Source organism: Lutra lutra, chromosome 3, assembly GCF_902655055.1.
Source record: "Lutra lutra chromosome 3, mLutLut1.2, whole genome shotgun sequence".
In the NCBI taxonomy this organism is placed as follows: domain Eukaryota; kingdom Metazoa; phylum Chordata; class Mammalia; order Carnivora; family Mustelidae; genus Lutra; species Lutra lutra.
Genome location: NC_062280.1, coordinates 143,356,849 through 143,384,693, shown reverse-complemented (window position 1 = coordinate 143,384,693; position 27,845 = coordinate 143,356,849). Strand labels below are relative to the sequence as shown.

The 27,845-nt window shown below is 44.6% G+C and overlaps 1 protein-coding gene across 10 annotated transcripts in view; it reads right to left on the bottom strand.

Annotated features, from left to right (window-relative positions):
* Window positions 1-27,083, bottom strand: part of RUBCNL (rubicon like autophagy enhancer) — a 41,002-nt gene extending 13,919 nt beyond the window's left edge. For 2 of the 10 annotated variants that reach the window (XM_047723451.1, XM_047723461.1), the window contains exons 1-9: window positions 17,432-18,067; window positions 12,772-13,378; window positions 9,803-9,885; window positions 9,113-9,323; window positions 5,493-5,594; window positions 4,945-5,005; window positions 4,203-4,335; window positions 2,942-3,087; window positions 999-1,063 (exon numbers count right to left, since the gene is read on the bottom strand). In XM_047723451.1, coding sequence (XP_047579407.1) covers window positions 999-1,063; window positions 2,942-3,087; window positions 4,203-4,335; window positions 4,945-5,005; window positions 5,493-5,594; window positions 9,113-9,323; window positions 9,803-9,885; window positions 12,772-13,276 — 1,306 coding nt within the window. In that variant the 5' untranslated portion in view covers window positions 13,277-13,378; window positions 17,432-18,067. The other 8 variants (XM_047723458.1, XM_047723459.1, XM_047723454.1 and 5 more) reach the window with 8 other exon arrangements.
* Between the last annotated feature and the right edge of the window lie 762 nt (window positions 27,084-27,845).

Genomic DNA, 27,845 nt, shown 5'->3' with positions numbered 1-27,845 from the left:
TGAAGGGCGGGCACTGTCATTCAATATTGTAGAAGGAATCCCAGACAGATTTCTGTGTTCTATTTTTATTTCCTGAGGTGGAGGTCCTCAAAGTCTTTTTCCTTCCAAGACTTCCTATCAAAGGCCAAAGGAACCCTTTCCAGCAAAGCTCCTCTCCCCAGCCTTTTACACGCCAGACCTGTGGATACCCTCGGAATATGTGACTGGCAGTCTTCAGTGGGCAATTTGAATTTCTGACTAGAAGAAGTCTGACTTTCTAGGCCCCCAGCGGGCCCAGGAATGATCCCTCAAGGCACCTCCCCAAACCCTCTCAGAGGGCTTTGGCCAGCTCTTTGATACAAGCCATTCAGGAACTCAACAAATACCTTTTGAGGAACAACTGTGTGCCAGGTGCTCTTGTAGGAGCAGGGCATCAAAGCAATGAACAAAACAGACAACACGTCTGTCCTCATGGAACTTAGAATTGAGACGGGGAGTAGACCAACGATTATCAAAATCCGTAAAATCTCAAAGAGCATTTTAGGAAGGTAAGTGCTAGAATAAAAAATAAGTAGGGAGAGTAAAGTGTACACATGTTTGTGGCCAGGAGTGTGGCAATGTTGGCATCTTCAACAGGGTGGCCAGAGAACATCTCCTCACGTCAAGTGAAGGTGTGCAGGAAGTGAGGGAACCAGCCATAGGGATGTCATCCTCGGGAGAGAAAACTAGAAATGCAAGTCCCTAAGTCATGCATGAGCCTGCCTCCTTCAAGGACCAGCAGGGAGGCCATGTGGCTGGAACTGAGGGCTCAAGGGTGAGAGAACCAGGAGATAAGGTAACAGGCCAGCCACATAGCCTTATAGGTCACGATGGCCTCTTCAGGAAAGAGAAGGCAGCAGCTGAAGATCCTATAACAACTCCACCCAAGGCATCTCTCACAAAAACAGTGCACTCTCCAACTTCGCCATTCTTGGCCCTGTCATTGCGTCCTCAACGGGTAACCCACTGCCCATACTTACTAGGTTCTATTGGAGTTCCACAGCCAGCACACAAAAAATTCTGGGCTGCTACCACGAGTTCCTTCCTGCGCACAGAAAAGGATCACAATTACAGTTCAGAAATAGCCAATGGAGCATTTTTCACTGACTGGACAAGAAACTGACACCAGGGTGCTTTTCTGGGCTCAAGGCCTTAATTTTGTCATTTTTTCATTTGGGAAAAAAATAGCATTCTTCTGTCGAGTTTTCTAGTTGAGATTTCTGGGTTGTTTATTTTATTTTATCATTATTTATTTATTTAGTTAGTTATTTTTTAAATTTATTTATTTACTTATTTATTTATTTTCTGAGATCTCTGGGTCTTTTAAAAACCCCTACTATCGCCAGACTACAAGTCAGTACCGTGACTATTCACCGTGGGATCTTTGGAGCCGGCTCACTGTGCATGCACAGGACCCCCACTGGTGAGAACTGGAGACATGTAACTCAAGGGAGAAAGTTCAGGGAGATGAAACACCAAGAGGTGATGCACCTGGGAAGTTCACACAGGGACCCAAAAAAACGTGGATGAATAAGAGGTCACATAAGACCTAAGTATCAGACATTTCTGGAGAGCGACCGTCTACTGCAGTGTCCTCTACTGAACTCTTGACGCCACAACTCCATATGTGATTTGGAAATACGAAGGAAGTTGTAAAATTTTATTACAGTTTAGGGTCAGCAAAAATGGACCAAGGTAAAAATGGGCAGAACCCTACCCATGTGCCTTAGAGAGGACGTAGGGACATTTTAGAGAAAAGACAACCCTTGCTGAGGAGAGTGACCCCTCCCCAAGCCAGGAGAAGGAGCTCTTCTGCCTAAGCACTCCAGACACCTTCTTGGCATTCTCTCAAACAGAAAAAACACAAGACAGAGCCTATTAGGGCACTTCCATGGGCCACTGGCAAGACCCTCCCCCAGTCCCTTCCTTATGCTGCAGTTTGGGAACACATTAAATACAAGCCAAGGGGACTGGAGAAACTGTAGGTGGTTAAAATGTCCCCTTACAATGTTATATCCTCTCAGAAACAAATAAAACTATTACCTTGAATTATTATGTATTTTATTTATACGTAGACATTTATAGAAATGAGTTTATTTCTTTTTTTCTTTTGTACCCTCTTTTGTCATTTTGTCTTTTAGGATTTTATTACTTCTTAGAGAACAAAGACATTTTTATATGCATCCTGTTGCATTTCTTTTTTTGTTTTTTAAGATTTTATTTATTTATTTGACAGACAGAGATCACAAGTAGGCAGAGAGAGAGAGAGAGAGGAGGAGGTGCCCCATCCTGTTGCATTTCTTAACTACAGCCCTCCTCAAGGTAAGATTTTCCCTTTAAAAGAAAATTATCCATTTTTTTTTTCACGTTGGCCTGGGAAATAGAGCAATCTTTTAAAGATATTGTGTATGATTTTTAAGGTTTAATATTAGCCACTTTGAAAAAATCCCCTTTAGGGGCACCTGGGTGGCTCAGTGGGTTAAGCCTCTGCCTTCGGCTCAGGTCATGATCCCAGGATCCTGGGATAGAGCCCCACATCGGGCTCTCTGCTCAGCAGGGAGCCTGCTTCCCCCCCTCTCTCTGCCTGTCTCTCTGCCTACCTGTGATCTCTATCTGACAAATAAATAAAATCTTTTAAAAAATCCCCTTTAAACCTACTTAATTTTTAATTGCTGTGTAACATACATAATAAAGGACATGGTTAAATTTGTCAAACTTACTTAGCACCCCCCCCACAAAACCCATGATAAACAAGTTGTTTGGACGCGAATTCAGAAAAATATGCCCAACTTTCCTTTTCCTACAACAAATTTTCCTTCAACCCTCGGTGTGTAATTTTTTTCCCTTCCCCTACTTCCACAAAGAGAGGACCTATCACACCTTGTTACTTGGACTGGAAGCCCTCACAGCAACCCAGACTTACTTGAGTGGCGGGTGAACATTAACTATGATTTGAAATCTGGGGGGCTCCCAGTCTTCAGCCCCTCGGATCCTCGACTTAAGGGTAATTTCCTGAACGACGTCCACACTGGATTCAAAGTCTTTCCGGATGCGCTCTTCATTCACTACCTGCATAACACAGAAGAGGATTTCAGAGCAACCCAAACAAGCACATTTCTGGAACAGAAAGAAAAAGAATATTCAAATGTGTTTCCAGCATTAAAATATGCCATGAAAAATTAGAACTGCTTTCAACTGAACGAAAGAAGCCCTCCTAGTATCTAACACCATCTGTAGAAGTCTTGCTTGAAATGCCAGCCAGCTGAGATCACTTTTCTTAGTATTTTGGGGAGTTCATTTGTTTTCAGACTTCAAGTTTCTGTAAGTAGGTCACTGTGACCCAGAATGCTTTTATTCGCAGCAGAAGCCTTACTGCTCTCAGTCCATAGGCTACCACGTGCTGCCCAACAGAACCCCCCAGCTGTTGTCAGACTTCCCCCAAAACAGCTCTTTTAAGGCCATTCCCCAGCTTAAAAATGTCCAGTGGCTCCCCTCTGAGCCATTCCACTTTCCTGTTTGCAATTAACATTCAAAGTAGCATTCTGTCTCCTCCACAATTTGGCCCTATCCTTCAAACCTAATTTCCGGGGAAGACCAACTACGCCCCCCCCAACACACACACACACACACACACAAACACATGTTATCCAACTACACCAGGCCACCCTGCTCAGAAAACATACCATGAGCACCCGCCCTTGTCACTTTTGCTCCAGCTGCCCTATGCCACGTGTTTCTACCTGCTACCACTCTCAAGTTCGGAGATGCCCAGTTGGCCTTCCCGAGTCCCCTGATAAAATGAAGCACCCCTCCTCTGCATACGCAGACTGCTTTATTCCCACCCCTGTGTTAGCTCTGCGGCAAAGTTCTCTCCCCGCAATGGGCTGAGGGCGGTCAGAGGCCGGTGTGTCCACATGGGACCAGACTGGACATGACTCCTGCTCTTCCGCGGACCAGGCTGGCTGAGGGGCGGGAATTAACACTTTAAACATAACAACGGCATCTACTTAAGAGGATACAGGTAAGGATGAAAATGTGAAATGCTGAATTCTCCGGCCCATAATCAACACTCGGGAAACACTCCAGGGACCACGCAAGGAAAGGCATAAATGCCTGAAGTGAACAGCAAGCAAGATGAGAATTTAGGAACTCTCAATGCAAGGCCAGTTTATTTGGATACTTACTACCGAGCCAGCTGCATTTGGAGGACCTGCAGGCTGCTGATTAACGTCTGACAACAGCCAGCTCTTCTGGAATGCTCGGTACAGCTCCTTGGCTATTAGCTCAGCAGAATTGAAGTCTGGCTCATAAATGACACTGAAAGGTAAGAGATGCAAAAAGTGGAAAACGGTATTCATGAGGAGTATGCTGTAGATCTTCATGTTTTCAACCATCCTTCCCCCTCCAAAAACTCAGAAGAGGTGTCACAGAAGGGAACATGCCCCAGCCACCCACTGATTGTCTTATGCAACATAGTTCCTCCGTGCTCGAAACGGCAGCTTTTATTTATGGAGGGGACCAAGACTAGGAAATGTGGTAAAAAAAAAAAAAAAAAATGCACTGGATTTGGAGTTCGAAGACCTGAGTTCAAGTCCTGTCTCTGCTCATCAAATAGCATTGTGTCCTGAGGCACATTTAGCCTGAGTCTCAGTTTCCTTATTTATGAAAATGGGGTAAAAAAAAATCCTACCCAGGCTGATTAAATGAGAATGTATACAAAGGCCTTTAAACATTCTATTAAAAAAAAATAAAAGACTATAGAAAGCTCTATAGAAAACTTAGTGGTGATTGTTTCATTGTCAAATAGTAATCTCTGTCCCTGGAACTGGCAGAACTTGGTTGGAGATGTCAGAGGTTTGGCATTCACAGTGCCTCGGTGGTAATGGCCCAGGGGTCTAGGTGCAGGTGGACACGGATGAGACCTACCTCTTCGAGGAGCTGCAGGAACACCCACAGGTTTCTGTGATATTGCTAAACTCACCAAGTTCTGCAAGTAAATAAAAGAAAGGGTATTAAAGTCTTTCGGTCTGTTTTACTTACTCATACTTAATTTTATAAGAACACAAAAATAAATCCCTGCCTCTCAGAAAGGTCTCGTTATTCAGCATCTCCATTCTTCATGTTCTCTGGGTTTCTATTATGAAACTACAGCCAATGACCAAAGATGGGATTTCAAAATCCAGTCTCCTGAAATTCCACCAGAATTTAATTGAGAGGCCAAACAGATCTGACTATAATGAGTATCTGCTTTTGCATTCAATTCTACAAGTGAGATGAGAGATTGATTATCAAGACATTTGAAATAAGAACATCTAATTATTATTACTATTATTATTTTTTTAATCTGACATAATCTGATCTTGGGAGAAGTTTCTTTGAAAGCCATTATAACGTGGTATCACATGGGATGCATGTCAGTATGTGTTGAGGGGAGGGAAATTACGAGTCATCGCTGGTGAGTTTCCAAATCTTACCTATGATAACAAAGTCATCAAAGTCACATTTACAGGCTTCTTTCAGCACATCAGAGTGAGTGGGTGTCCCGGCCACTGGGCTGCCCTGTAACACAGCATAACCTAGAAAAAGAAATGAAGGGGCTTTCACCAAAAAGAAAAACAAGAAAAACTGTCACAGCCAACTAACTAGAAACCAGGGAATAAAAATGGGCCAAGAGTTTACATTAAAAGAGTTTAAAAATCCAGCTTTAAGAATTAAAAAACGCAGGGAGCTATTTTTGTATTGTTCGTCCATTCACTGTGACTGAGTGAAACAGAGGGAGGAGAATCTGTGATGGTGAGGGGTTCATAAGAGTCAGCTGCCTACTTTAATGTGTGTTTGAAAATTTCTAAAATACAAAGTTTTAAAAAAATGAAAGAGGACAAAAATCAGCTTCACAGTGAGGCAAAGAGAAGAAGCGACCTAAATATTGTACTGGGTTGAGGAGCATCCCCCCGCAAAATATATATCCACCCAGAACTTGAACCCAACACTTGCTCAATCCTGGGACCCCAGGATAATGACCTGTGAATGTGACCTTATTTGGAATTAGGGTCTTTAGGAGTTCGATGTGATCAAGTCAAGCTGAGGCCATAATAGATTGGAGTGAGCTCAAAATCCAATATGACTGGTTATATTATAAAGAGGGAAATTTGGGCACAGACACTGATAGCCAGAGAAGGTCATGTACAGACAGAGGCAGAGACAGGGGTCATGTGTCTACAAGCCAAGGAACATCAAGGACTGGCAGTAACCACTAGAAGCTGGGAGAGGCATGGAACGGGTTCTCCCTCAGAGCCTTCAGAAGGAGCCAATCATTCCAACAAGTTCACTGTTGACTTCTGTCCTCCACAACGGAGAGAGAATACATTTTCTGTTGTTTCAGCCACCCAGTTTGTAGTATTTTGTTAATGCAACCCAAGGAAACTACTACAAATATGTCCATGTTTTTCAATCCTGAATGCTAGTCTGTGGAATTATCCTAAGAATGTCATTAAAAAGAAGAAAAAAAAAAGGTTAAAAAGGCAGGCTTTGATCAGAAGGAGCTATCTGCGGTGCCTTTAAAATATTAAAATACTAGGGGCGCCTGGGTGGCTCAGTGGGTTAAGCCGCTGCCTTCGGCTCAGGTCATGATCCCAGGTCCTGGGTTCGAGCCCCGCATCGGGCTTTCTGCTCAGCAGGGAGCCTGCTTCCTCCTCTCTCTCTGCCTACTTGTGATTTCTCTCTGTCAAATAAATAAATAAAATCTTTAAAAAAAAATAAAATATTAAAATACTAAAAGCTATCAAAATGCCAAATAATAATAAACTGATTTTACAAATCATGTTACTAAATCAAGAAATACCATCATGGAAAAATGTGAAAACTGTAGCAACATGGAAAACTGGATAGGAAATACTGTTAATATAATCATATTGTTAATGGAATTGCATTAATACAAGTATATAATCACTATGAAACTGTACTCACTTGAATAAACATAAGAGAAAAGCACAGAGAAGTGGACACAGTTCTTGAGGGAAATATTCTAGCCCGCAGGTAGGCAGAGGTTACATGACTGGGTTTCACAGGGAACTGGCCAGTTTTTAAAACCACGCTGCCTGGGTGCTGCAAGTCACTAAGGGTCTGACTTGACCCTTGGTTTCAGCTCGGGTCATGATCTCAGGATCTTGGGATCGAGCCTCGTGCCCAGCTCCGTGTGCTCAGTGCAGGGTTTGCCTGGGATTCTCTCTCCCTCTCTCTCTGCCCCTCCTGCTCATTTGTGTGCACTCTCTCTCTAAGATAAATAAATCTTTAAAAAAAATTGTTTTAAAAACCAACAATACTGCCCCACCTTAGCCAGGTGACCATGCACAATCAGCTTTGGTTTCCTCCTGGGTAAGGCAGGGCAACCTCACCCACTTCTGTTTCCCCCACCCTCTTTTGACCACGATCCACAGTAACATAAAATCCCACTGCAACTCAGTTACAGACACAAAAATATATTTCACTGATTATAAAAAAAAAAAAAGAAAAAAGTTCCAGGAAGCATTGCTCCCTCGAGGTAAGTCGAATGCTGACACTTTCTATTCTTTTTGTTCGTTTTCAAATGTTCTCAAGACCAACCTGCAACTTAAAGTATGCCGACCTATGCCAAAGGAGTAGTATCTACTACCAGAAAGGTCACAAGAGACGTATGTGATAAAAGACACATATTTTTATTGGGGTGGTAGAAATATTTAAAAATCTTATTTAACATATTTATATTCATATTAAAAAAAATTCAGGGGCACCTGGTGACTCAATTGGTTAAGCATCCGCCTTCGGCTCAGGTCATGATCCTGGGGTCCCAGGATTGAGCAAGTGTCGGGCTCCCTGCTCAGCAGGGAGCCTACTTCTCCCTATAACCCTCCCCCTGCTCATGCTCAGCCATTCAACAAATATTTATAAAATACTATTTTAAGCAAGGCACTAGGCTGAAGCAAATTCAAATGAGACACATGCTAATGCATCAAAGAGTTTAAAACCTCATAAGGGAACTGAGAAACTGACATGCATAGCTGTGAGAAAACACAACTGCGTGTACCCCAGCCTTGAGAAGGGAGGGGTCCGCGCTGCACAACTCCAGGAGGGAGGGAGGCACGCAATCGGACAATCACAGAGCATTCGGGAGCGCAACTTAGGCTTCCTTCCGCATGAATGGTGCTCTTGCCTTGGGATGAAATCTGGGAGCTTGTCACAGTGGTGGTGGAGGGAGACTGCTTTCGAAGAGTGGAAGAGTGAAGGAACTAATGTGACATTCCTGGGGACCCAGCATTGCAAGGAGCCCAGCCAAAGCAAAGCGGGGGAGGCAGAGGCTTGGGAGAAATGTCTGCGGGCAAGTTGACCAGGCTTGTAAAACTAAAGCTCACAGTACAACACGGGGAAATCAGGAGATGCCCGCTGGCAAGCTGCATCCCACAAAGCTCAAAGTCCTAGGATCAAATCTGGCACAAACCCAGTGGGCCGTTTTAGAGGAGTAGAAGTTGTTCTAGTCAGACAGATGCATATGGGATGGATGAGTGGAAAGAGGCTGGAAGTAAAGAGAAAACTAACGGCAGTAAATGCGTCTTGAGGACCTAAGTGCACGGCTTACAGAATGACTGACCAGAGGCTGCTGTGATGGGCCAGGTCAAAGGTGGACAGGGAACGGATGGAGCAGATGCCACCATTACTGAGAAGTCAGGGCTGATTAGCTCACTAGAAACGGGGCCAAGACACAGACACAAAAAAGAAAGAGTCAAAGATAAAGCACAGAAATAGGACTGATATAGGAATTATTTCTTTTCTCCCCACTGGTGGCCTCAGAGGGGATGATGGTCCAATCACTTTCCTTCACTTCCCTGGCCAAAGGTGGCTGACCAGTTGGGGACACCCAATCAAAGCGGGCCCCGTTGGGGGCTCCTCCTGGGAATGTGGATCCAGGGTCCTGTAAGACTGGGGTGAGCTATGCAGCTGGTTATTCAGGAAGTTTTAGAAAGTTGTGGCAAAGGATTTGAAGATCTACTTTGGGATGTGACAGGAAAAGAGACATGAATGGAGAACACAGCATAAAGTCTCTCTGATGTGCCCTACTTGCCTTCATAGCCACTGTCAGAAGAATTGGAAGACCCAGATTCTTGCTTTGTGTTGGTATAAAACATGACTTCGGAGTCAGCTTGGTCATTCCCGAGCACCCCACTGGCTTCTTCCACACCCCAGGGCTCTGTGTGCTGTTGACTCAGGATCGTACACTTAATTTTCTCCATTGCTGCTATAATCATATCTGCAACATAGAAATGGGCATTTTCCTGCAGGGGGAAAAAAAAGTATCAGGTAAAATATAAGCATAATTGACTGTTTTTCATTGAGGGTATACTGGATTGAAAAATCAAGAAGCTGTATTTAAGTGGAGTTAATGCACGGAAATATAAATGTTCACTTAACTCAGGGATCACAGGTCATTCTATGAAGTAGAGCCCCTATCTTCCAGACACATAAAATTTAGCCCACTGAGACCAAGAGATACCCCAAGCTCAATTTCTTGTGATCTAAGACCCCGGGCTGATGGTGGCCCAAGGGTAGACCTCAGGCATCGGTCATGGAAAGTTTCCCAGCTGAGCGCAGACACTGACTCAGAGCTCTTCTTAGCTCAGCGCGCCTGCCAGAGGCTGAAAGGAAACCAATCTGCCAAGCTTCACCAAGAGAAGTTTCCAGATTTAAATCACCATCTAAGGAATGAACATTCTCTGTGGTTTTAGAAAAGGGAAAAAAAAGAAGCTGTATTCACCTTTTCGACATCGACAGGGAGCAGGAATGCCTCCGGAGAGAAGGAATTCAAAGAAGTGGTTCTTCTGCTGACTTGAACAGCACCTGCCAATACAGCAAGTTATTAAAAATGGAGAAAAAGAAGTTCAAAGATCCCCTAAGAAAACAAAATGAGGGGCACCCGGGTGGCTCAGTGGGTTAAGCCTCTGCCCTGGGCTCAGGTCACGATCTCAGGGTTCTGGGATCGAGTCCCACATCGGGCTCTCTGCTCAGCAGGGAGCCTGCTTCCCACCCCCCTCCCACCCATGCCTACCTGCCTCTCTGCCTACTTGTGATCTCTGTCAAATAAATAAATAAAATATTTTTTAAAAAAAGAAAATAATGCTAGGCAGTGGCCTTAAAATATATATTTTTTATTATTTAGCACAATCCCAGAATAAATTAGGATGCCGGAAGAAGACAGGACCTTCTGGTGGGAGGCTTTGCAGAGATTGCGTTAATGGGGAACATCTCTACAAGAGCCTGTTGGAGCAACTTGGGAGGACTCCTCAGAGAAGGAATGGGAGAACCCCTGGATGGAGGAGACCAATGAGGCGAAGAGGGTAGAAAGAGAAGATCGTGGAAACTACCTAAGGGAGACGGAGAAGGGTGAGAAGGAACAGTCTAGAAGAAGGGCCCTAGGAATTATGGGGTCTCTTCTCCCATGCACTGTGACTGACTCAAAACTTCTTGTTTACAGAGACAAATCTATCTGAAAAAGGCCAGCATTGCTTCTCTGAAATGGTCTTCCTGCAGCCAAAAACCAGAAGAAACTGCGGAGGACAGATGCAGCTGACTTATCCATTCTGCCCCCGGAGCCACTCCATTACTGGCAGCAAACACCATCAAAACGGAATGATTCCTGTCATGTGATTCCTTCTGGCAGCATTTAAGGCAAAACTTTTCTACAAGGGCCCCAAGAGCTGAGTTGTTCCAACCTGCTAAAGGAGCCAAAATGCCACAGATGGCTTCAAGACTAGATAGCTCTCAGGGTGACAAAGAGAGACGCTAGCAGAATCGCCCGATCCCCTGCCTCTGCTTCAAGAAAGCGACTGCTCCACGGAGAACTCTGAATCGGTTAGCCCCAGAATCCATCTGGGGTGGGCCAGCTTTTTCTGAAAAGGACTAGGGAGTAGGTATTATAGGCTCTAAGGACCGTCTGTTGCAAATACGCAGTTCCGCCACTGGGGAGAGGATGGCGTTATCAGCAACACACGGTGCACTTGGTTTGTAAAATCAGGAGGCCAGAAGGAGCTGGCCCATAGGTCATAGTTTTTGGAACCTGAGGAAGAAACGGGACAGAAAAAAGTCAAGCTGTGGATTCCAGTTCCAGCTCTCTCTACACCAGCTGGCTGGGCCTCTGTGTTAAAATATACTCATTTCTTGCACTAGGAGAGGTAGCTATTAGGAGATTGAAGGAGGCCAGGAATGTGAGTGTGCCCTGCAAACAAAAGGAACTGTGGATGGGTTTCTTGGGGCCTCAGGAAATGTTAGGCTGGGGGAGTGGGCGGGTGGGTCCTCCTCTACCATATTATCTAGAAAAGGAAGAGTGTGCTGCTGTCAGTTGTGACGAAGCAGTCACAGGGAAAATTCTGTGTCTTAGTTGCAAATGCCTTGTCTTTGCATTGCTGTCCCACAGCAAAGAGAGACCAGATCGCTGGGGACTTCTTTTTTTTTTTTTTTAAATTCCATAAGCAGCATCCTCCTACCAAGTTTAAGATGCAGTGGCTTTTAAAAGTACTTACAAAAATTGCTGGAGATTATTGTCTTGGGACAAATGGGGCTGGGGCAACTGTTTTCTTTCTGGGAGAAAGACAAAGCTACAGGATAATTTTAAATTGCAGAACCACAATTTTAATTTAAATTGCTTTTTTAAATTTTAAATTGCTGTAGAGTGTGTCATTTTGCCCAAATTTGGTTCTTATTTCAAAACTAGCCCATTTTAAGATTGTCCAAAATCTGCGATGCTTAAGCTATGAATAATATGTTAAAGAATATCATCATCTTCGACTTTTCCAAAAGTTTTTCCAATAGAACAAATAAACCGCATATTTTAGGGAAGGGGGAGGGCTGGTTCTTGCTGGTAAGAAATAAATAAATTACCCACATATGTACACACATACGGACACACACACACAGGCAGGCGGGCAGCTTTCAAACTGTTTTGAAAGAAAAAAACTTCATCAACTATTTGAACTAGGATTCTGAGAGAAATGCAGATCGACACAGTGTGAATATAATGTAATGAATATTTTCTTAAAAATCAGAACGCCACAAATGAGAACAGTAATAGATAACTTATTGACTCTTGAGTGGCATTTTGCAGGCATTATTTTAGGAATTCCAGTTTTTTAAGAATATGTGAGTTACTTCAGAGCAATGGGAATGCTGGCTTTAATTAAAAAACAAAAACAAAAACAAAAAACTTTTGTATAGTCTTTGGGGGAATTGTTATTACCATTTTTAAATCTTACTATTTTCTAGTCACACTTCATTAAGGTAAATAGAGGTGAGGCAGCAAGTGCATCTCCTAGGAAAGTACCCATGTGAAACGGAACCCACTCTGTCTGGAAACACTCCCCACCCCACCCCACCCCACCACACTGAATTGAGAGCTCCTCCGATACTCTTTTTCAGGCAACCGCATGGGCCAGAAGCTCCTGGAGGCACACACCAGCTCAAAGATGGCAGCTGGCACTGATTATCAACTAAACTGAGCAAAGATGGCACCCCCTTGCTATTGAAGGAGAACGGAAATACCTGATTTTACCCATTGTGACCATCCGGACAGCTGGGCTGGAGACAATATTAAATGAGCTAATGCACCAGCCTCTGATCAAAGTGGAAAACCATGACTTTTTTCTCATGACAAAGACCGTCAGACGAACTTTAGACCAAGCAAGGCCGGCATGGCAACAGACAGGAATGAGGTAAATTCCCGACCGGGGTTACCTTCATCCATGGAAGCTGTCAGTTGGGAAGGCTGCAGAAAAGCACGGTCTACTTCAGGACAAGGAGAGGAGCTTGTGAACAAAGACATCTGAGGAGAGTGTCCTAGGAACACCGCCTGCTCTTCCGTTGAGGTAAAAGAAAGGTCGCTGCTCTTGTCCCCTGAGCCCTGGGCAGAGTCTGTGGTATCCTTTGACAGTGATGTCTCCACCATGGAGTCCCCGAGAAACAATGGTGAGGGGTTGAGGGGCAAGGCTGTGTCCCCTCCAAAGTGGTTCCCACTCTTCCTCACTGTTGGCACCCGAGGGGGCGAATCCTGAGACTGTTGCTGCTCACACTGGGAGTTAATCCAGGCAGCTTTGTGCCTCATGAATCTGACGTCTGAGTGGCAAGGAGGCTGGTCAGTGTCCAGGAGGCTGGGGGAAACATCAATGTCGCCAGGGTCATTGTTGTCCCTGTCCCATGAGTCCACTGGAGAATCGTGTCGGCCTGTAGACTGTGACACCATCTTTCCGAGCTCAGGGTGGTGTGAGTTCCACTGTACTACTGGATTAGGGCCTTGAACTCACCCGAATGCCAGTTGTTGGGGGGTGGGGGGCAGACAGCTTATCTGCAACAAGCAAAAACCATTCAAGATAAGTAAGAACACAGTCGTAGTTTAAACTCCAAAATCTTTGGAGAAGAAACAAAACATTAGTAAGTTTGTACTTCACCCTGTATAATACAGTCAATTCCCCTTGGATTTATAAGAAATAACTAAACAAACACATAAATAAAGAGAAATAAGTAAATTAGCAATATAACTAGCAGCAGACACAAGAGGCACGATGTTGGGGGGCGCCTGGGTGGCTCAGTGGGTTAAGCCTCTACCTTGGGCTCAGGTCATGATCTCAGGGTCCTGGGATCAAGCCCCGTATTGGGCTCTCCGCTCAGCAGGGAGCCTGCTTCCCCTTCTCTCTCTGCCTACTTGCGCTCGCTCTCTCTCTCTCTCTGTCAAATAAATTAATAAATAAATCTTTTTTAAAAAAAAGCAGCATGATGTTAGCACAAGAAAGGGTTTTCAAGGCATAAAGATAATCAAAGATTGTTTTACATAAGGATAAAGGCATATATGCATACTGGTGATAAAACAGATAAAAGTGTAAGACAGCCGTGTATTATTCCAATAAAATTAAATGTCAAACCCCAAATGGGAATACCATGGGGAAGTAAATTCACATTTTCATAGTTTCTTAGTTTCTTGTTTTCATTTAGTCTGTGATTGTATTACAACAAAGTAGACAAGTGGTATGTTAAATTGAAGAGAACCCCTAGCACTAAAAACTTTGTTTTATGTAACTTGGATTATAATACTGAATTATAATTGCAGTAGAAATTTGTGATTTGCTTGTAATATCTAAAGAACACACTGCGAATCTAGAATCTATCTTTTCTTTTCTTTTCTTTTTTTTAGTGGGTGGGGGAGAGAGAGAGAAGGAAGGGGGACACAGGGTGAGGGAGAGAGAATCTTAAACAGGCTCCATTCCCAGTGTGGAGCCCGATGCAGGGCTTGATCTCACAACCTGAGATCATGACCAGAGCCGAAATCAAGAGTTGGCAGCCTAACCTACTGAGCCCCCCAGGCATCCCAGTTGGCTCACTCTTAAGCTCACTGTTTGGCTCCAGTAAATACAGCCATAATTAAAACTCCAAAGAGCAGCACCCTGGTCACCGTAATCACAGGCCCAGCATATGTCCTTCTACTGCTCCCACTGTCCTTCACTCTATGAGGCTCAAGTAATCGTAACAGCAAAAGCGAAGTCAGCAAGGGGAAGGCCTAGAGATGGAAGCAGTTGGCTTAAGTGAGCTTAGCTTAAAGGAAAGGTGGAGAACAGGTGGTGACTGAAACTTTAGAGTCAGTTTCAGGGCTTTAAAAACTAGTGTTATGCATGCAGGTGGCTCTCACTTGGATCCCTGCTCCTGACCTCCCCTGGGACCACGGGCTAGCATATCTTATGCCTATCCAACATCCATCCAGGGGACATGGCAAACTAACACATTCAAAAAGATGCTAGTTTCCTCCAAATCTGCTCCTCCCTGGTCTTCCCATCTCAGGAAACATACCTCCCAGTTGCTGAGGTCCAAAATCTGGAAGTGATTCCTGATCCTATCTTTCCCTAACTCTTCGTCTTTCATCCATTAGCAAGTTCATATCCATAGCTACTGCCCTCATCTAAGTCACCATCTTCTCCCACTTGGGTCTCCTTCCATCTGACCAGTGGGTCTCCCTGCTTCTATTTTTTTCAACTTACAATCAAGAGGTATGTAGAGATCTTTTAAAGCTTACATAAGATGTCAGTCCCCTAGTCATCCATCTGGCCCTTGATAGATCCTATCGAATCTGTAATAAAATCCAAAATTCTTACCTTGTCCTTAAGGCATGACATGATCCTGTCCTGCAGACCACTCTAACTTATTTCTGTCTATCCCCGATAAGTCCCAACCACGCAGCAAACTCATGTCCCACAGGCTCTTGCCCATCCTAATGGTGCTGTTCTAGTCCCTCTACCTGGACCGCTCTTCCAACTGATCATACATCTGACTCCTTTCAGTCTTGTTGCACGTATTGGTTTATAAATTACTTCCTCAAAAAAGTCTTTCCTAACTACTTCTCTTAAAGTAGTTCCCCAGTTACTCCCTATCACATCACCTTGCTTAATTTCCATTATAGTTGTCTCACTTCCTGACACATTTTTAGCTCCTCACTGTCATTCCCCTCTGCCCCCTCCCTATAAGCTCCATGAGAGCAGGGACCTTGTCTGTTCTGCACCAGGCACAGAGCTCTCTATGGGGACTCAACACACTTCCGGACTGAAGAAGAAAATCCAACAAACTGGAAATAATATCATGAGCTGGAGAGAGGACTTCTGTGGTAGACACACCTGTTCTGTTACCATGGCAGAATTATCAGTATAAGCATAGAAGTGAATCCGTGTTTCTAATGATAGGACATTTTTCTTACCCAACACTTACAAATAGACCAAAAGAAGGTACATGGGAAAGCTGTACCACAATTCCTTGGGTTTTCTTGACTTCTGTTCTAGGTCAAACCTTTCAAAGTGACACATACACATAGACAGGATACACATAATATGGTACAATACTACATAAGCTCCAAATCACCCCTCACCAAGTATCATGGGCTCCGGTGGCGACTGTCCGAATTCATCTCAAGCGCTTTGTCTTCCTTCCCCAAACCTCAAATCTCACCCACTGCCCCAATTTCTCTTCATCACCCGTCTTTTCCTCTCCAATAATTTTGGGCTTCAACATTACAAATGAGAATCATGACTGTGTTTTCATGGAATGCCCCCCACACAGAAGCCTAGAGCGAGTGAAGCACGCCCATGGGCCCAAACCTGCCAATTCCACCTCATTCCCAGAAAGGACACTGGTAACCACTTCCAACCTCTTCCTATGAATTAACATACATAGGACAGGTCAAAAGATGGGACCCATACACAAGGGCTCATCCTGGACAGAATCTACAACCTTCTTTTTCTCTCAACAAGGTCTTGAGAGTGCTTATCTTAACTATCTTACCACTTTCTATAGTATAAATGTATCCAGATTTACTGAGCCAGACTCCTACTGATAGAAATTTATTTTTGGTTTTTCACTATTATAAAACATATAGCAATGAACATATTTGTCTGTGTTGCTTTTTGTTGATTTTCTCTCACTAGTTCTCTTCTCTTTACAAGTTCCAATTTTAGTTCTGAGTCCGTAGCTCCTGATAATGTATTTCCAAGAGAATGAAGCTAGAAGTTGTGTTTTACACTCCGTTCTCTCCACGTCATAGCTGTCCTTGTGTGTGGGAGACAATTACAGAAGTGAATGCATAGCCTCCAACTAATGATAAGTAGCAGTGATCCCAGTTTTTTTTTTTTTTTTTTTTTTTATAAACAGACTAAAGGTAATAGTTCAAAAAGGGTGATGCTAATTCTGAGCCTCCCAGATGTGGAATTGACTTAACGGCACAAAATGGAGCACAACAGACTTTCTTTTCAAAAATAATTTCAGAAGCAGGTACTTGCTCCACTTCCTTCTAGAAAGATGCTTTTGTTTCACACAAACACCCAGCAGATGTTGGCTTCTCAAGAGGATGACAAGCCGGGCTGGACACTCATTAAGGAGCATGAGTTTCTCTGGGAGGGAGATGGCCACAGGAGAGGGCAATAATTAGAAACAAAGTCCAGGCCCTAGCCCCAGAGGTCAACATCTCCACTGCCTGATCTTTGGTGAGATACCATTATATTGTTGTGCTGCTCGTTGTCACCTTGCTTGTGGTTTGTCAATTATTCAATTAAACATACAATTACTGAGCACCTACTACATGGCTGGCATTGTTTTTGTTCTGGAAGCACTGGAGTAAAATAAGCTCCATGATTCCTCCAGTCATTTATGTTCTGGTTAGAAGGGAGACAGTGACTAAACCCAGACATTTACATATTTCAGTGCTGACAGGCAGTCGGTAATATGGGCCCAAACAATGGTTGGCATCTTCCTGAAATGCTTCCGACTGTCACAAATGGGGTTTTTGAATCAGAGAGGCTTAGGTACAAAGATAAAATCAATTTTCAAAAACATTTTAAAGGAGGAGAAATCAGAGCGCGAAGCTTACCGCCATTTCTATTGATATTTTCCTGTTGAGGTAGAGCATGGGCCAGATTACTAGTTAACATACGTGCAGCAGCAGAGGTCCTAGACAAGAGAGAGACTCCCAGATCCCCCCTGTCCAGTCATTCTGGGTGATTCTCTGCCCCTCAAGATCAGTGGTTCTGCTGAGAATGACCATATCATTAGGGCAACCTCAGAGCCAAAGGGTTGCCTGCAAAGATGCCACTTTTGCAAAAGGGGTGGATGACTCAGTAAGGCAGGAACCACCGTGACCTCTATAGTGACCTCACAAAAGTCTTTCAGGCCCTAACCGGCCAGCACTTTGATGGCAGAAGAGCAGCTCTTAGCTGCTAGGACCCCTAACAATCGGATGAATATACATGAGCATGTCAGATTTAGGATTTTAGATTTTCTCTGCCTAAACACTAACTACGGACTGAATACTTACTGGGAGCATTAAAGACTCATCTTAAATGTCGCCTTCTCAGCAACGCCTCCATGGCCCCCCATGTAAGTCATGGCCACCGTCCCAGCCAGTAATTCCTCTCCCCCTACCCACCTCTAGTTTTCTTCTTACTCCTTAGCATGACTCCTCATTTCACTCAATCTCAAAGACTGACACCTGCTAGAATGTAAAATCTCTGAGGGTAACTTTAAAAAAATTGTACTTGGGACACTACTTTGTTCCCAGAAGCTAGAACAGGGGCACATCATAGGTGCTCAGCAAATATATTCTTTGAGTGTGAATAAAATGAAGGAAGGAATGAATGAGGGGCGCCTGGGTGGCATAGTGGGTTAAAGCCTCTACCTTCAGCTCGGGTCATGATCGCAGGGTCCTGGGATTGAGCCCCACATCGGGCTCTCTGCTCAGCCGGGAACCTGTTTCCCGCCCCCCCCCCACCTGCCTGCCTCTCTGACTACTTGTGAACTCTGTCTGTCAAATAAATAAATAAAATCTTCAAAAAAAAAAAAAAAAAGAAGAAGAATGAATGAATGAACAAACACTACCTAAGTATGGTTCTGTTGGTTGTTTCTGTTGCCCAAGAAAGTAAGTCAAGAATATATGTCCATCATTAGAAGAAATTGGAGATCATGACCTAAAATTCCTGTCAACCCTTGGAATAAAGGAAGTTAGAGACTAGAAATCACAAATAAGAGTGGAGGTGAAAGGTAAGATTCATTTATGCCGATTTTATGGTGGCTTACCGAGCAGGCTCAATAATAAACAAATGCAAGTGAACGGTCAGCGTGTTAAGCTGTTTGAGGTTAACACAGTTCCCTGGTCCTCTTCCTCTTTCCTGATCTACTTCCCTTCAAGCTTAGACTTTAAACAGACTCACACTATCACTTACCAAACAGAAACCATTAAGATGCCCAGTCAAGCGACTCCACAGCTTCCACAAAGCGGCCAGGAATCAGAGCAAACCGCCATTTTCCGACAGCTACAAGGTTACCACCACTGAATGACACATGATGAACTCTGTGTTCTAACATGAAGAGCGCCGGAAGGTGACAGAACTATATTGCAACAGTGGCAGTGGCATCCCAGCGACTCCAACCTGACCAACTTGACCTTCGACAATGACCCTTAATTTTGAAAGTCTGCTGTCAAAAGAACACCAGGGAAGGACAGAAAGCAATTATGACAAATGGGTGGGGTGAGAAGGGGAAGACCCAACAAAGGCAAAGAAAAGACCAAGGAACATAGATATTTTGCCTAAGAAAACTGCAAGGTTGCCCAAGATACACAAATGACTAACTTCCTGTGGTCTGTGTATGTCACACTTAACCACTCTCATTCTACGTGATGATAACATGAATTATGTCAGGTTTTACTATGCTGATTTGGGAACTGAAATAAAGAACGTTAGGGGACTTGCCCAAAGCCTTACCATGAATAACTACTAGACATAAAACAAAAAAACAAAAGTCTGACCTGATCCAAAGCTCCTTCCAGTGATATTTACATGTGCCATTTGGGCTCAAATTGATGTTTGCAATTTCACTGGTAAAGTAATTTTAAGAATTTTCCCATGAGATCTGTCACAAAATGAAGGATTAAGAACCACGCCACTATACTTGCTACCATGTTTTTAGAACACTGTGCCTGGAATTTTATATCTATTTATAAAAAACAAACAACATTATTGTACCTAAATCTCCAGTATGGGACTATTTATTTATAAACCTTATATGTGCACAGCTATTCTAATATATCATGTAACTTAAAAATTCATGAAAATAGCATTTTGTTCTTTCTTCCAATAAATCATCTTATATTCTAAAGGTACCTACCACCATACAAATAATGGTTTAGTTTATACCTTCTATATAAAAAATAATGATAAACAAAAAAAATTATCTATCCATGAATATTAGACAACTGAATAAGACTTACAAAAAATATTAATACAAATATTCACCCACAGTAAGGGTAGGCACCTACCGTTAAATGATGGCAAGTCTCCCAAGTTTGGGCAAAATAAAATAGGGAGCCATGTCGAAAAACAGTCTGGCAGTTCCCCAAATGGTTCAACATACAGTTACTATTTGATCTAGCAATTCCTCTCCTGGGTATATGCCCAAGAGAACGAAAGCAGATGTTCACACAAGCACTTGTGCACAAATGTGAATGGGAGCATGATTCACAATAGCCAAAAAGTGGAAAATTCCATCCCCAATGTCCATCAACTGACGGAGGGGTAAGCAAAGTGTGTGACCACCAAACAATGCAGTACTATTCGGCCACAGTAAGAAGTGATACACTGAGACATGCCGCAGCATGGGTGAGCCCTGAAAACGTTATACAAAGTGAAACGGCCAGTCACGAAAGATATTTCATATTGATAGATACTTCTTTTAATGAAATGTCAAGTATAAGTAAATCCATAGAGACAGAACATAGATTAGTGGAGGAAGGAGGGAATGAGAACATAAAGAGTGATAACTAAAGGGTACAGGGTACATTTTTGAGGCTCTAAATGTTCTAAAATTAACTGCGGCAATGATGACACATATCTGTGAATATACTAAAACCACTGAACTGTACACTTTAAAAGTGGCATTTTTTTGGAGATATATTTATTTGTTTGAGAGGGCGAAGACAGAGGAAGAGGGAGAGAATACCAAGCAGATGCCAAGCTGAGCATGGAACCCGAGGCGGGGCTCGATTCCATGACCCTGAGGTCACAACCTGAGCTGAAACCAAGAGTTGGATGCTTAACCAACCGAGCCAGCCCAGCACCCCTGAACTGTACACTTTAAATGGGTGAATTGTATGTTATGTGAACTCTAGCTCCATCTCAATAATGTTGTCCAAAAAAAATGAAGTAGGAAGAAGTTCCCATCTCCCTTCTAAAAAGATCTAGGAAGCCTAGAGAGCACTGGTATGGCATGGGCTCGGGGGCTCAGAGGACAACTGATTGTAAGTCAGGCTGCAAACACAGGCACTGAAAGTGAAGGGAAAAATAGAGCATAGATAAAGGGAATACAGAATATGGGTGCCTAAAGTAGGTACAGAGAGGAAAGGGGAAGTAGAAGTGAAATTGCCACCACTGACCTATCTGGAAAAAGAAAAGAGGAAAAAAACAAAAACCAATGGCCGGTAAAGACGACATCATGAACGTGATGGCAACTAGCAATGGGGCACCAGTCGCTGGACCCTACACAATGGTCCAGACATTGACATCCCCATCTTGAAACTAGCACTGAGAGGGAGGTTCTGCTGGTCCCAACTTAGAGATGGGAAACAAAATCAACATAGTTAAGTATTGTGCTTCTGTTTTTAATTTTTTCAAAAGATTTTATTTATTTATTTGACAAAGATCACAAGTAGGCAGAGAGGCCAGCAGGCGGGTGGGGTGGGTAGGTGGGTGGGCAGGGTCCCCACTGAGCAGGAGAGCCTGATGTGGGACTCGATTCTAGGACCCTGAGATCATGACATGAGCCGAAGGCAGAGGCTTAACCCACTGAGCCACCCAGGCACCCCAAGAATTGTGCTTCTGCATGATTAAAGTGCCTATCCTTGAGAAGTATATACAGACGTATGTAAAAATCATTGATAGAATTTCTGACATCTGCTTTGAAATAATCCAGTGGGAAGTGCCAGCAGAAGTTATGGGTGAAACCCAATTGGCCATGTCGAGAATTGTTGAACATGGGAGAAGTGTACATGTACTGATCCCTTTACTTCTAGTTTGAAATTTTCCATAAGCAAACTCCCTAGGTAAAAGCTAAAAAACAAAAACAAAAACAGGGGTGCCGGGGTGGCTTAGTCAGTTAAGCATCTAACTCTTGATTTTGGTTCAGATCTTGATCCGAGGGTTGTGAGATAGAGCCCAGGGTTGTGAGATCAAGACCCTGGTAGGGTTCCACACTGGGCCTGGAGTCTGCTTGAGCTTCTCTCTCTCCTTCTGCCCATCCCCCACCCCATCTTGCACATGTGTGTGCTCTCTCTCTTTCTCTCAAAAAAAAAAAAAAGTTTAAGAAAACAATTAAAGGGGCGCCTGGGTTTCTCAGTTGGTTAAGCAGCTGCCTTCATCTCAGGTCATGATCCCAGGGTCCTGGGATTGAACCCCACATCTGACTCCTTCCTCAACAGGGCGCCTACTTCCCCCTCTGCCTGCCTGCTGCTCCCCCTGCTTGTGCTCTCTCTCTCTATCTCTTTGTGTGTCAAATAAATAAATAAAATCTTTTGAAAAAAAGAAAAATTCCATCAACAGATGAATCAATAAAGAAGTTGTATAGATATATAATGGAATATTAAGCAGCCATCAAAAATGACATGTCATATGCAATGATGTGGGTGGAACTAGAGGGTATTATGCTAAGTGAAATAAGTCAATCAGAGAAAGACAATGATATGACTCACTCATATGTGGAATTTAAGAAACAAAACAAAGGATCATAGGGGAAGAGAGGAAAAAATAAAACAAGATGAAACCAGAGAGGGAGATGAGCCCTAAGAGACTCTTAATCATGGGGAACAAACTGGAACAAACTGAGAGTTGCTGGAGGGGAGGGGCTTGGGTGACGGATATTAAGGAGGGCACATGAAGTAATGAGCACTGGGTATTACATAAGACTAATGAATCACTGACCTCTACCTGTGAAACCAATAATACATTATATGTTAATTAACTGAATTTAATTTAAAAAATTAAAAACAAAAAAGTTTTAAATTAAAAAAAAAGAAAAAACTTCAACATTGCTGTATCTGTCCATGTAACCTTGAGTTACCTCTCTGACCTACTTCTCTATTACCTCTACATTCCTACACCTCTATACACTTCTGCACCCCTGCATCCCCCTATACGCTTCTACTTGCACTCACTTCTTTATTCAAATTTGCCATTGGAATGAGACTTTCCTCATCACCCTTTTTAAAACTTCATCCCTAAAATATACACTATCCTGGTTTACTGCCCTATTTTTTATTTTATTTTATTTTATTTTTTGCCCCAGAGCACTCGTCTTCTATTATCTTAGCCATCATCATCAGTTCCTAACTAACACTTACACAGCATTTACTATGGGCCTGGCCCTGTTCTAGACTTTTCTACACACACACACATACTTGATCCTTCTAACAATCTATGAGGTAGCTATAACAACACTAGGACCCGAGGCATAGCTTGAAACTGGAGCATTTCACACCCAGGCAGTCTTGCTTCCAAGTTCACATTCTTACCTGCAACAGTGCAGGGATGAAGGAAAGACCTTTAAATCTCATGGATCCAAACGTCTCTCCAGAATATCAAAATTTATCAAGCACGAAGGGGCTGCTGGCAATGTCAGTGACATGGGCATGCTTATACCTCCCTGGGCCCCAATCCCCACAGGGACCAAGAGTTTAAACTAAGAATGAGACCAAAACCAAAACCAACCAAAAAAAAAAAAAAAAAAAAACCATTTTATATATGTCGTAGGACAGTTAAAATGATTAGACAATTGAGCCATATTGCTTAAATACCCTCAAAATGTGCATAAACGAAAGTTCAACTCTCCTGACCCATCATATTTAAAATGGCCATCCTCAAGCTAGCTTCTAAGAATAATCTCCAAATAAAGAAAGAGAGAATAAGGAAGTACATTACATGTATTTCCTGCACAGTTGTTTTCTGATCCACTACAAGTTGCTGAAATAAAAGAATGTGGAAGAGTTTAAGGCCACCCCAACCTCTGGTCTTTAGCTCCTGAAATCAACAAGACGAAAGCATCTGCTGGTCATGGGTGACCTGCCCAAAAAAACTTTGAGGTCTAATTTATACTTATCTCTTTAAGTGTAAAACTAAGGATCCAAGAACAGAACTAAAGTATTTTTTTAAAATAATTTCCAAACATTAATTGTTGGGCAGATCACATGGAAGTGTGTAGATTAGTTTGGCTTTTTCCCCTTTGTCATGTTCCAGCCTATGTTGAGAACAGCAAAAACACTTGTCTCTGAAACTTCCTTTTACATACGGAAGTGAAGACTAGACTTTTAGGAATCATTTCTGCAGTTTGTTACATACTGGAAATGTTTCTCTTTCACAGTTCACACTTCATGTTCCAGTGAGAACTACAGCCTCCGTTCAATATTCAATAGGATTATTGAGATCATTTTGTGGATGAGAAAACTGGGGCCCAGAGAAAGGAAGTAACGTGAAGCCCACACAGCAATTCAACAGCAATCTCAGCCCTAGGACGTGGAACCCGGCTCCAGAGCCCCCAATCTCCCCCTCATGCTGCTGTATGTATGGGATAAAACACAGTGCAGAAGTTAAGAAAAAAACACCAGGGTCCCAATCAAATGTAATTTTTATGCCAACCTGAGAAACTCCTTACTTACTAGCTGTGTGACCTTGGATAAGGCATTTAACCTCTCTGTGCTTCAGTTTCTTTCAGGACTGTTGTGAGAACTAAATGAATACTCAATCCAGCACACAATATTCAACACCATCAGTGTTATTTTAGAAAAACTTCCAGTTCCGTTCACCACAGCACAACTAAGGAGACCTAGTTTTATTACCCCACTTCGTAAATGAGTCACCTCTCAACTACTTTTAATTAAAACGAAAAACCAGAGAGCTTGGTGACCTTGACAAGCTTACCTTATTTATCTTTTTAGAAAAGATACATACAATAAAACACACAGGCATTAGTATTGCTCACATTTATAATGGCTAGAAGATTGGACATGCTTATTTAAAAGGAACTGCTTAAATTCTAACGGTAACACAACCAACCCTGTGACTCTTTTCCTTTCCATATCAGAAATATGGATCTAAATTTAGTAACAAGGGAAACTATTTAAATTTGGCAATGCTATTATTTGTGTGCCCCAGAGGGGTGGAGAAAACCTGTGAGCAAGCAACTGTACTCTTTTCTCTAGCTCTTTACTTATCTTCCTCTAAAGATCATTTGAATTGAAATGCTGATTTTTGCATATTTATCCTTGGCCCTGACAGAGTCTTCCCGTATCAGAAAACAAGAACTCCAACTCCAGAAAGCAAAGGTTTTCAGAGTTAAATGTTCTCATGAAGAGCATGGCAAATCAAATCTAACCCTCCCCTCACCTCCCACTGGTCACTACCAATTTTCCTCAACTTTCTTAGCATCTCCCTCAGGCCCTAAAGAAGAGGAGGAAAGCAAAGTTCCTGTCTCCTGATGTCACACTGTGATGCGCAGTGTCAGGTAGTCGTGCTGGGAAGAAGAACTACCACAACACACCGAGAAACAGACGCATCCCGACATTTTGGACAGGTAAGCAGGAAAATGCCTGCACTTCCCGCTGCCTTAAGTCCCCTCCAAATGAGGTTCTGCTGGCGGCCAGGAGGGAGGTGTGGGGAGCAATGCGGTGATAACCGTCATTTACAGAAACCACTCTACATACTTCTCAAAACACTCCCCTCCCTCTTTACAAATCATCCAATGTGGTAGGGCAGGGATTATCGCTCCACTTCTCACACAAGCAGATTCCATGGGGTTTCTTGACTTGCCAAAACCTCACTGCTATTCGGCCTGAGGACAGAGTAGGGGAAACTTGAATTTGCTGACCCTCAGCCCTCTGAACTTTCCCACCCCATCTGCAATTCAAATATCCTTCCAAGTTCCACGGCAAGCACGTAGTAAGCACAGTTCTGGAATATGCCCCTTCCTGCTAGTCTTAATTTCCATTTAGGGCCGAACAACCCTTCTTCCGAAGGTTCTCCACGTTCTCCAAGCTGACAGCATCAGTAGTCGCAGGAGGTGGGGGTAGCAAACCTCACCGCGCCGCGACAGGCAGGCAGGAGGGAGCGGGGTGAAATGCAGCAATTCCGCTTTTCCCGCTGCAATCTCAGCAGGTGGACTTGACATGGGCGCTCGACCACCCAATATGCCGCGCTCTCCCGCTCTCACCTAGCTCGGAGAAGTAGCAAAAAGTTTGGCTTTTGCCACCAGCTATCCCTAGGTTTGGGTGTGTTGGGGAGGAGCTCCTCCGCGGGCCTTCGCCATCTGTGTGCGCGCTTTGGGGGAACCGAGAAAAGCCAACGCGCTGGGAACACAGAGCCTGGGTCCACGCAGGGTGCAGGCTCTGTGCTCCCTGAAAGTCGCCAAGCGATAAAGTGCCTGAAGGTCCCGCTCCCGAGCCTTCCGGATCCAAGCCGAGCTCACAGTCCCTCCCTTTTGCAAGTGAGTTCCATAAAAACCCTCCAGCCCCCGCAGAGGAGCCCCTTCCTACGTTTCCCCCAGGGGCCTCTGCACTACCCTGCCCAGGCAGGGCCCCCCCCGACTCGCGCAAAGCCTCTCCCGAGCCCCTCGCGCCACCTCACCTCTCCAGCAGCCTCGCCCCGCCGGCGTGCCCCTGCCTCGGGCTCCCCTCGTACCCCCCCCGCTCCGACAGCCTCCCCCCGCCGGCGTGCCCCACCCCGGGCTCCCGTTGCGCCCCCGGCCCGGGCCGCCGCCTCACCCCAGCTCGCCAGGTGAGCGCGGCGCGTGGGCTCCAGCTCGAGCGGATCAGCGTTGCCAGGTCAGCGCGCGCCGCCGCGGCGGAAAGAGGGCGCGCGGAGGGGGAAGCGGCGCCCTGACGCTGCCACGCCACCACCACCCCACCCCCCGCCAAAATCCCGGGCTCCCGCAGCATTCCGAGAAGGCCCCTGGGGAAGCGAAGCGCCGCTCCGGAGCCTGCGGCTTGCTGGGAGACGCGGAGGACGCGAGCCGGCACGACCTGGGGCCCCCGCACTGCTCCAGCCCCCGCGCCCGTGTCCCGGGAGCCCACCTCCGAGCCCTCGGTGACCGCGGGCTGGGACAGCCGGGAGCAGCCGGGCTCCCCTCTCCCCGGGGTCCTCCCCGAAATCAGGCCCTGCCTTCGCTGGGGGCCCAGACGCAGCCGCGCTGTCGGGGGCTGAAACACGGGAGGAAAACGCAGACCTGGAGGACGACGAATTCCGGGCCCCAGACGCCCCAAGCGGCGGTTTTAGCATCCGTGCAACTGCCTGAAATGTGGAACGGTCCTCCTGAGTCGTTGGGATTTGTCTGCATAGAACTCTGCGCGCCCCCGCGGGGGCCTAAAACTTAACCCGAGCGTGACCTCAGCTGGCTGCTCCACGGGGAGTCCCACTCCGAGGACCTTACTGGAATTCGTCCCACCCCATCATCACCTTGTATTCTTGAGGCGAGGGTTTGCTGTCCCATCACAGCTATGCTGCGGGGGTCGAATCCAGATCCAGGTGGATGCTGGGGAGAAGCTGCCAACCAAAACAAAGTTTCCACCATTAGAAACCGAAGCCTTGACTTAGTTTCCTAGGGTAGAGTGCACCACGTCCCTTCGCCCCTAGGGAGCTTGGACGCACTCCAGCAGTGCGCCAGTCTCTCTTGGGGAAGGAATCTCAGAGTTGCCTATCCCCATAACAACAGGTAGGTGAGTTTGTCTGGGATTACTTAAAAGAATAACTTCTGTGGGGATAAAACCAACAGCATCGTACCCGCCTTAGTTGCTTGGCTTTGTCCTGTGTCACTTCTAGGTTGTGGAACCAAGTCACAGGTGTGTTGGCCTTTATGTGCCGGAAGGTTCTCTGGAACACCCCCTCCCTGGCACATCCTAGATGGAGTGGCTAAGGGACAGCTCCAGGCAGTCTCTGCTTTCTCAAAAGGCTTATCTTCTGATGGGATCCAGTAGGATCCAGTATCAAAGCCAGTTGATAAACTAGCTGTCAACCACCCCACCTTTGCTGACCACTGCCTGTTTGGAGACCAGAGTTGTTTGGACCTGAAAGGACTATGGATTTTGGGGGTTCTGTCTCAGGAATTCATATAGGCTGAAGGCAGACTGGGAAGGGCTTACATTAAACTGGAAGGAAGGAAGGGAGGAAGGAAGGAAGAGAGGAAGGGAGGGATGAGGAGGAGGAAGGAAGGGAGGTGAAAGGATGGAGGGTTGTCAATGAGTGCAGCTCTCCTAT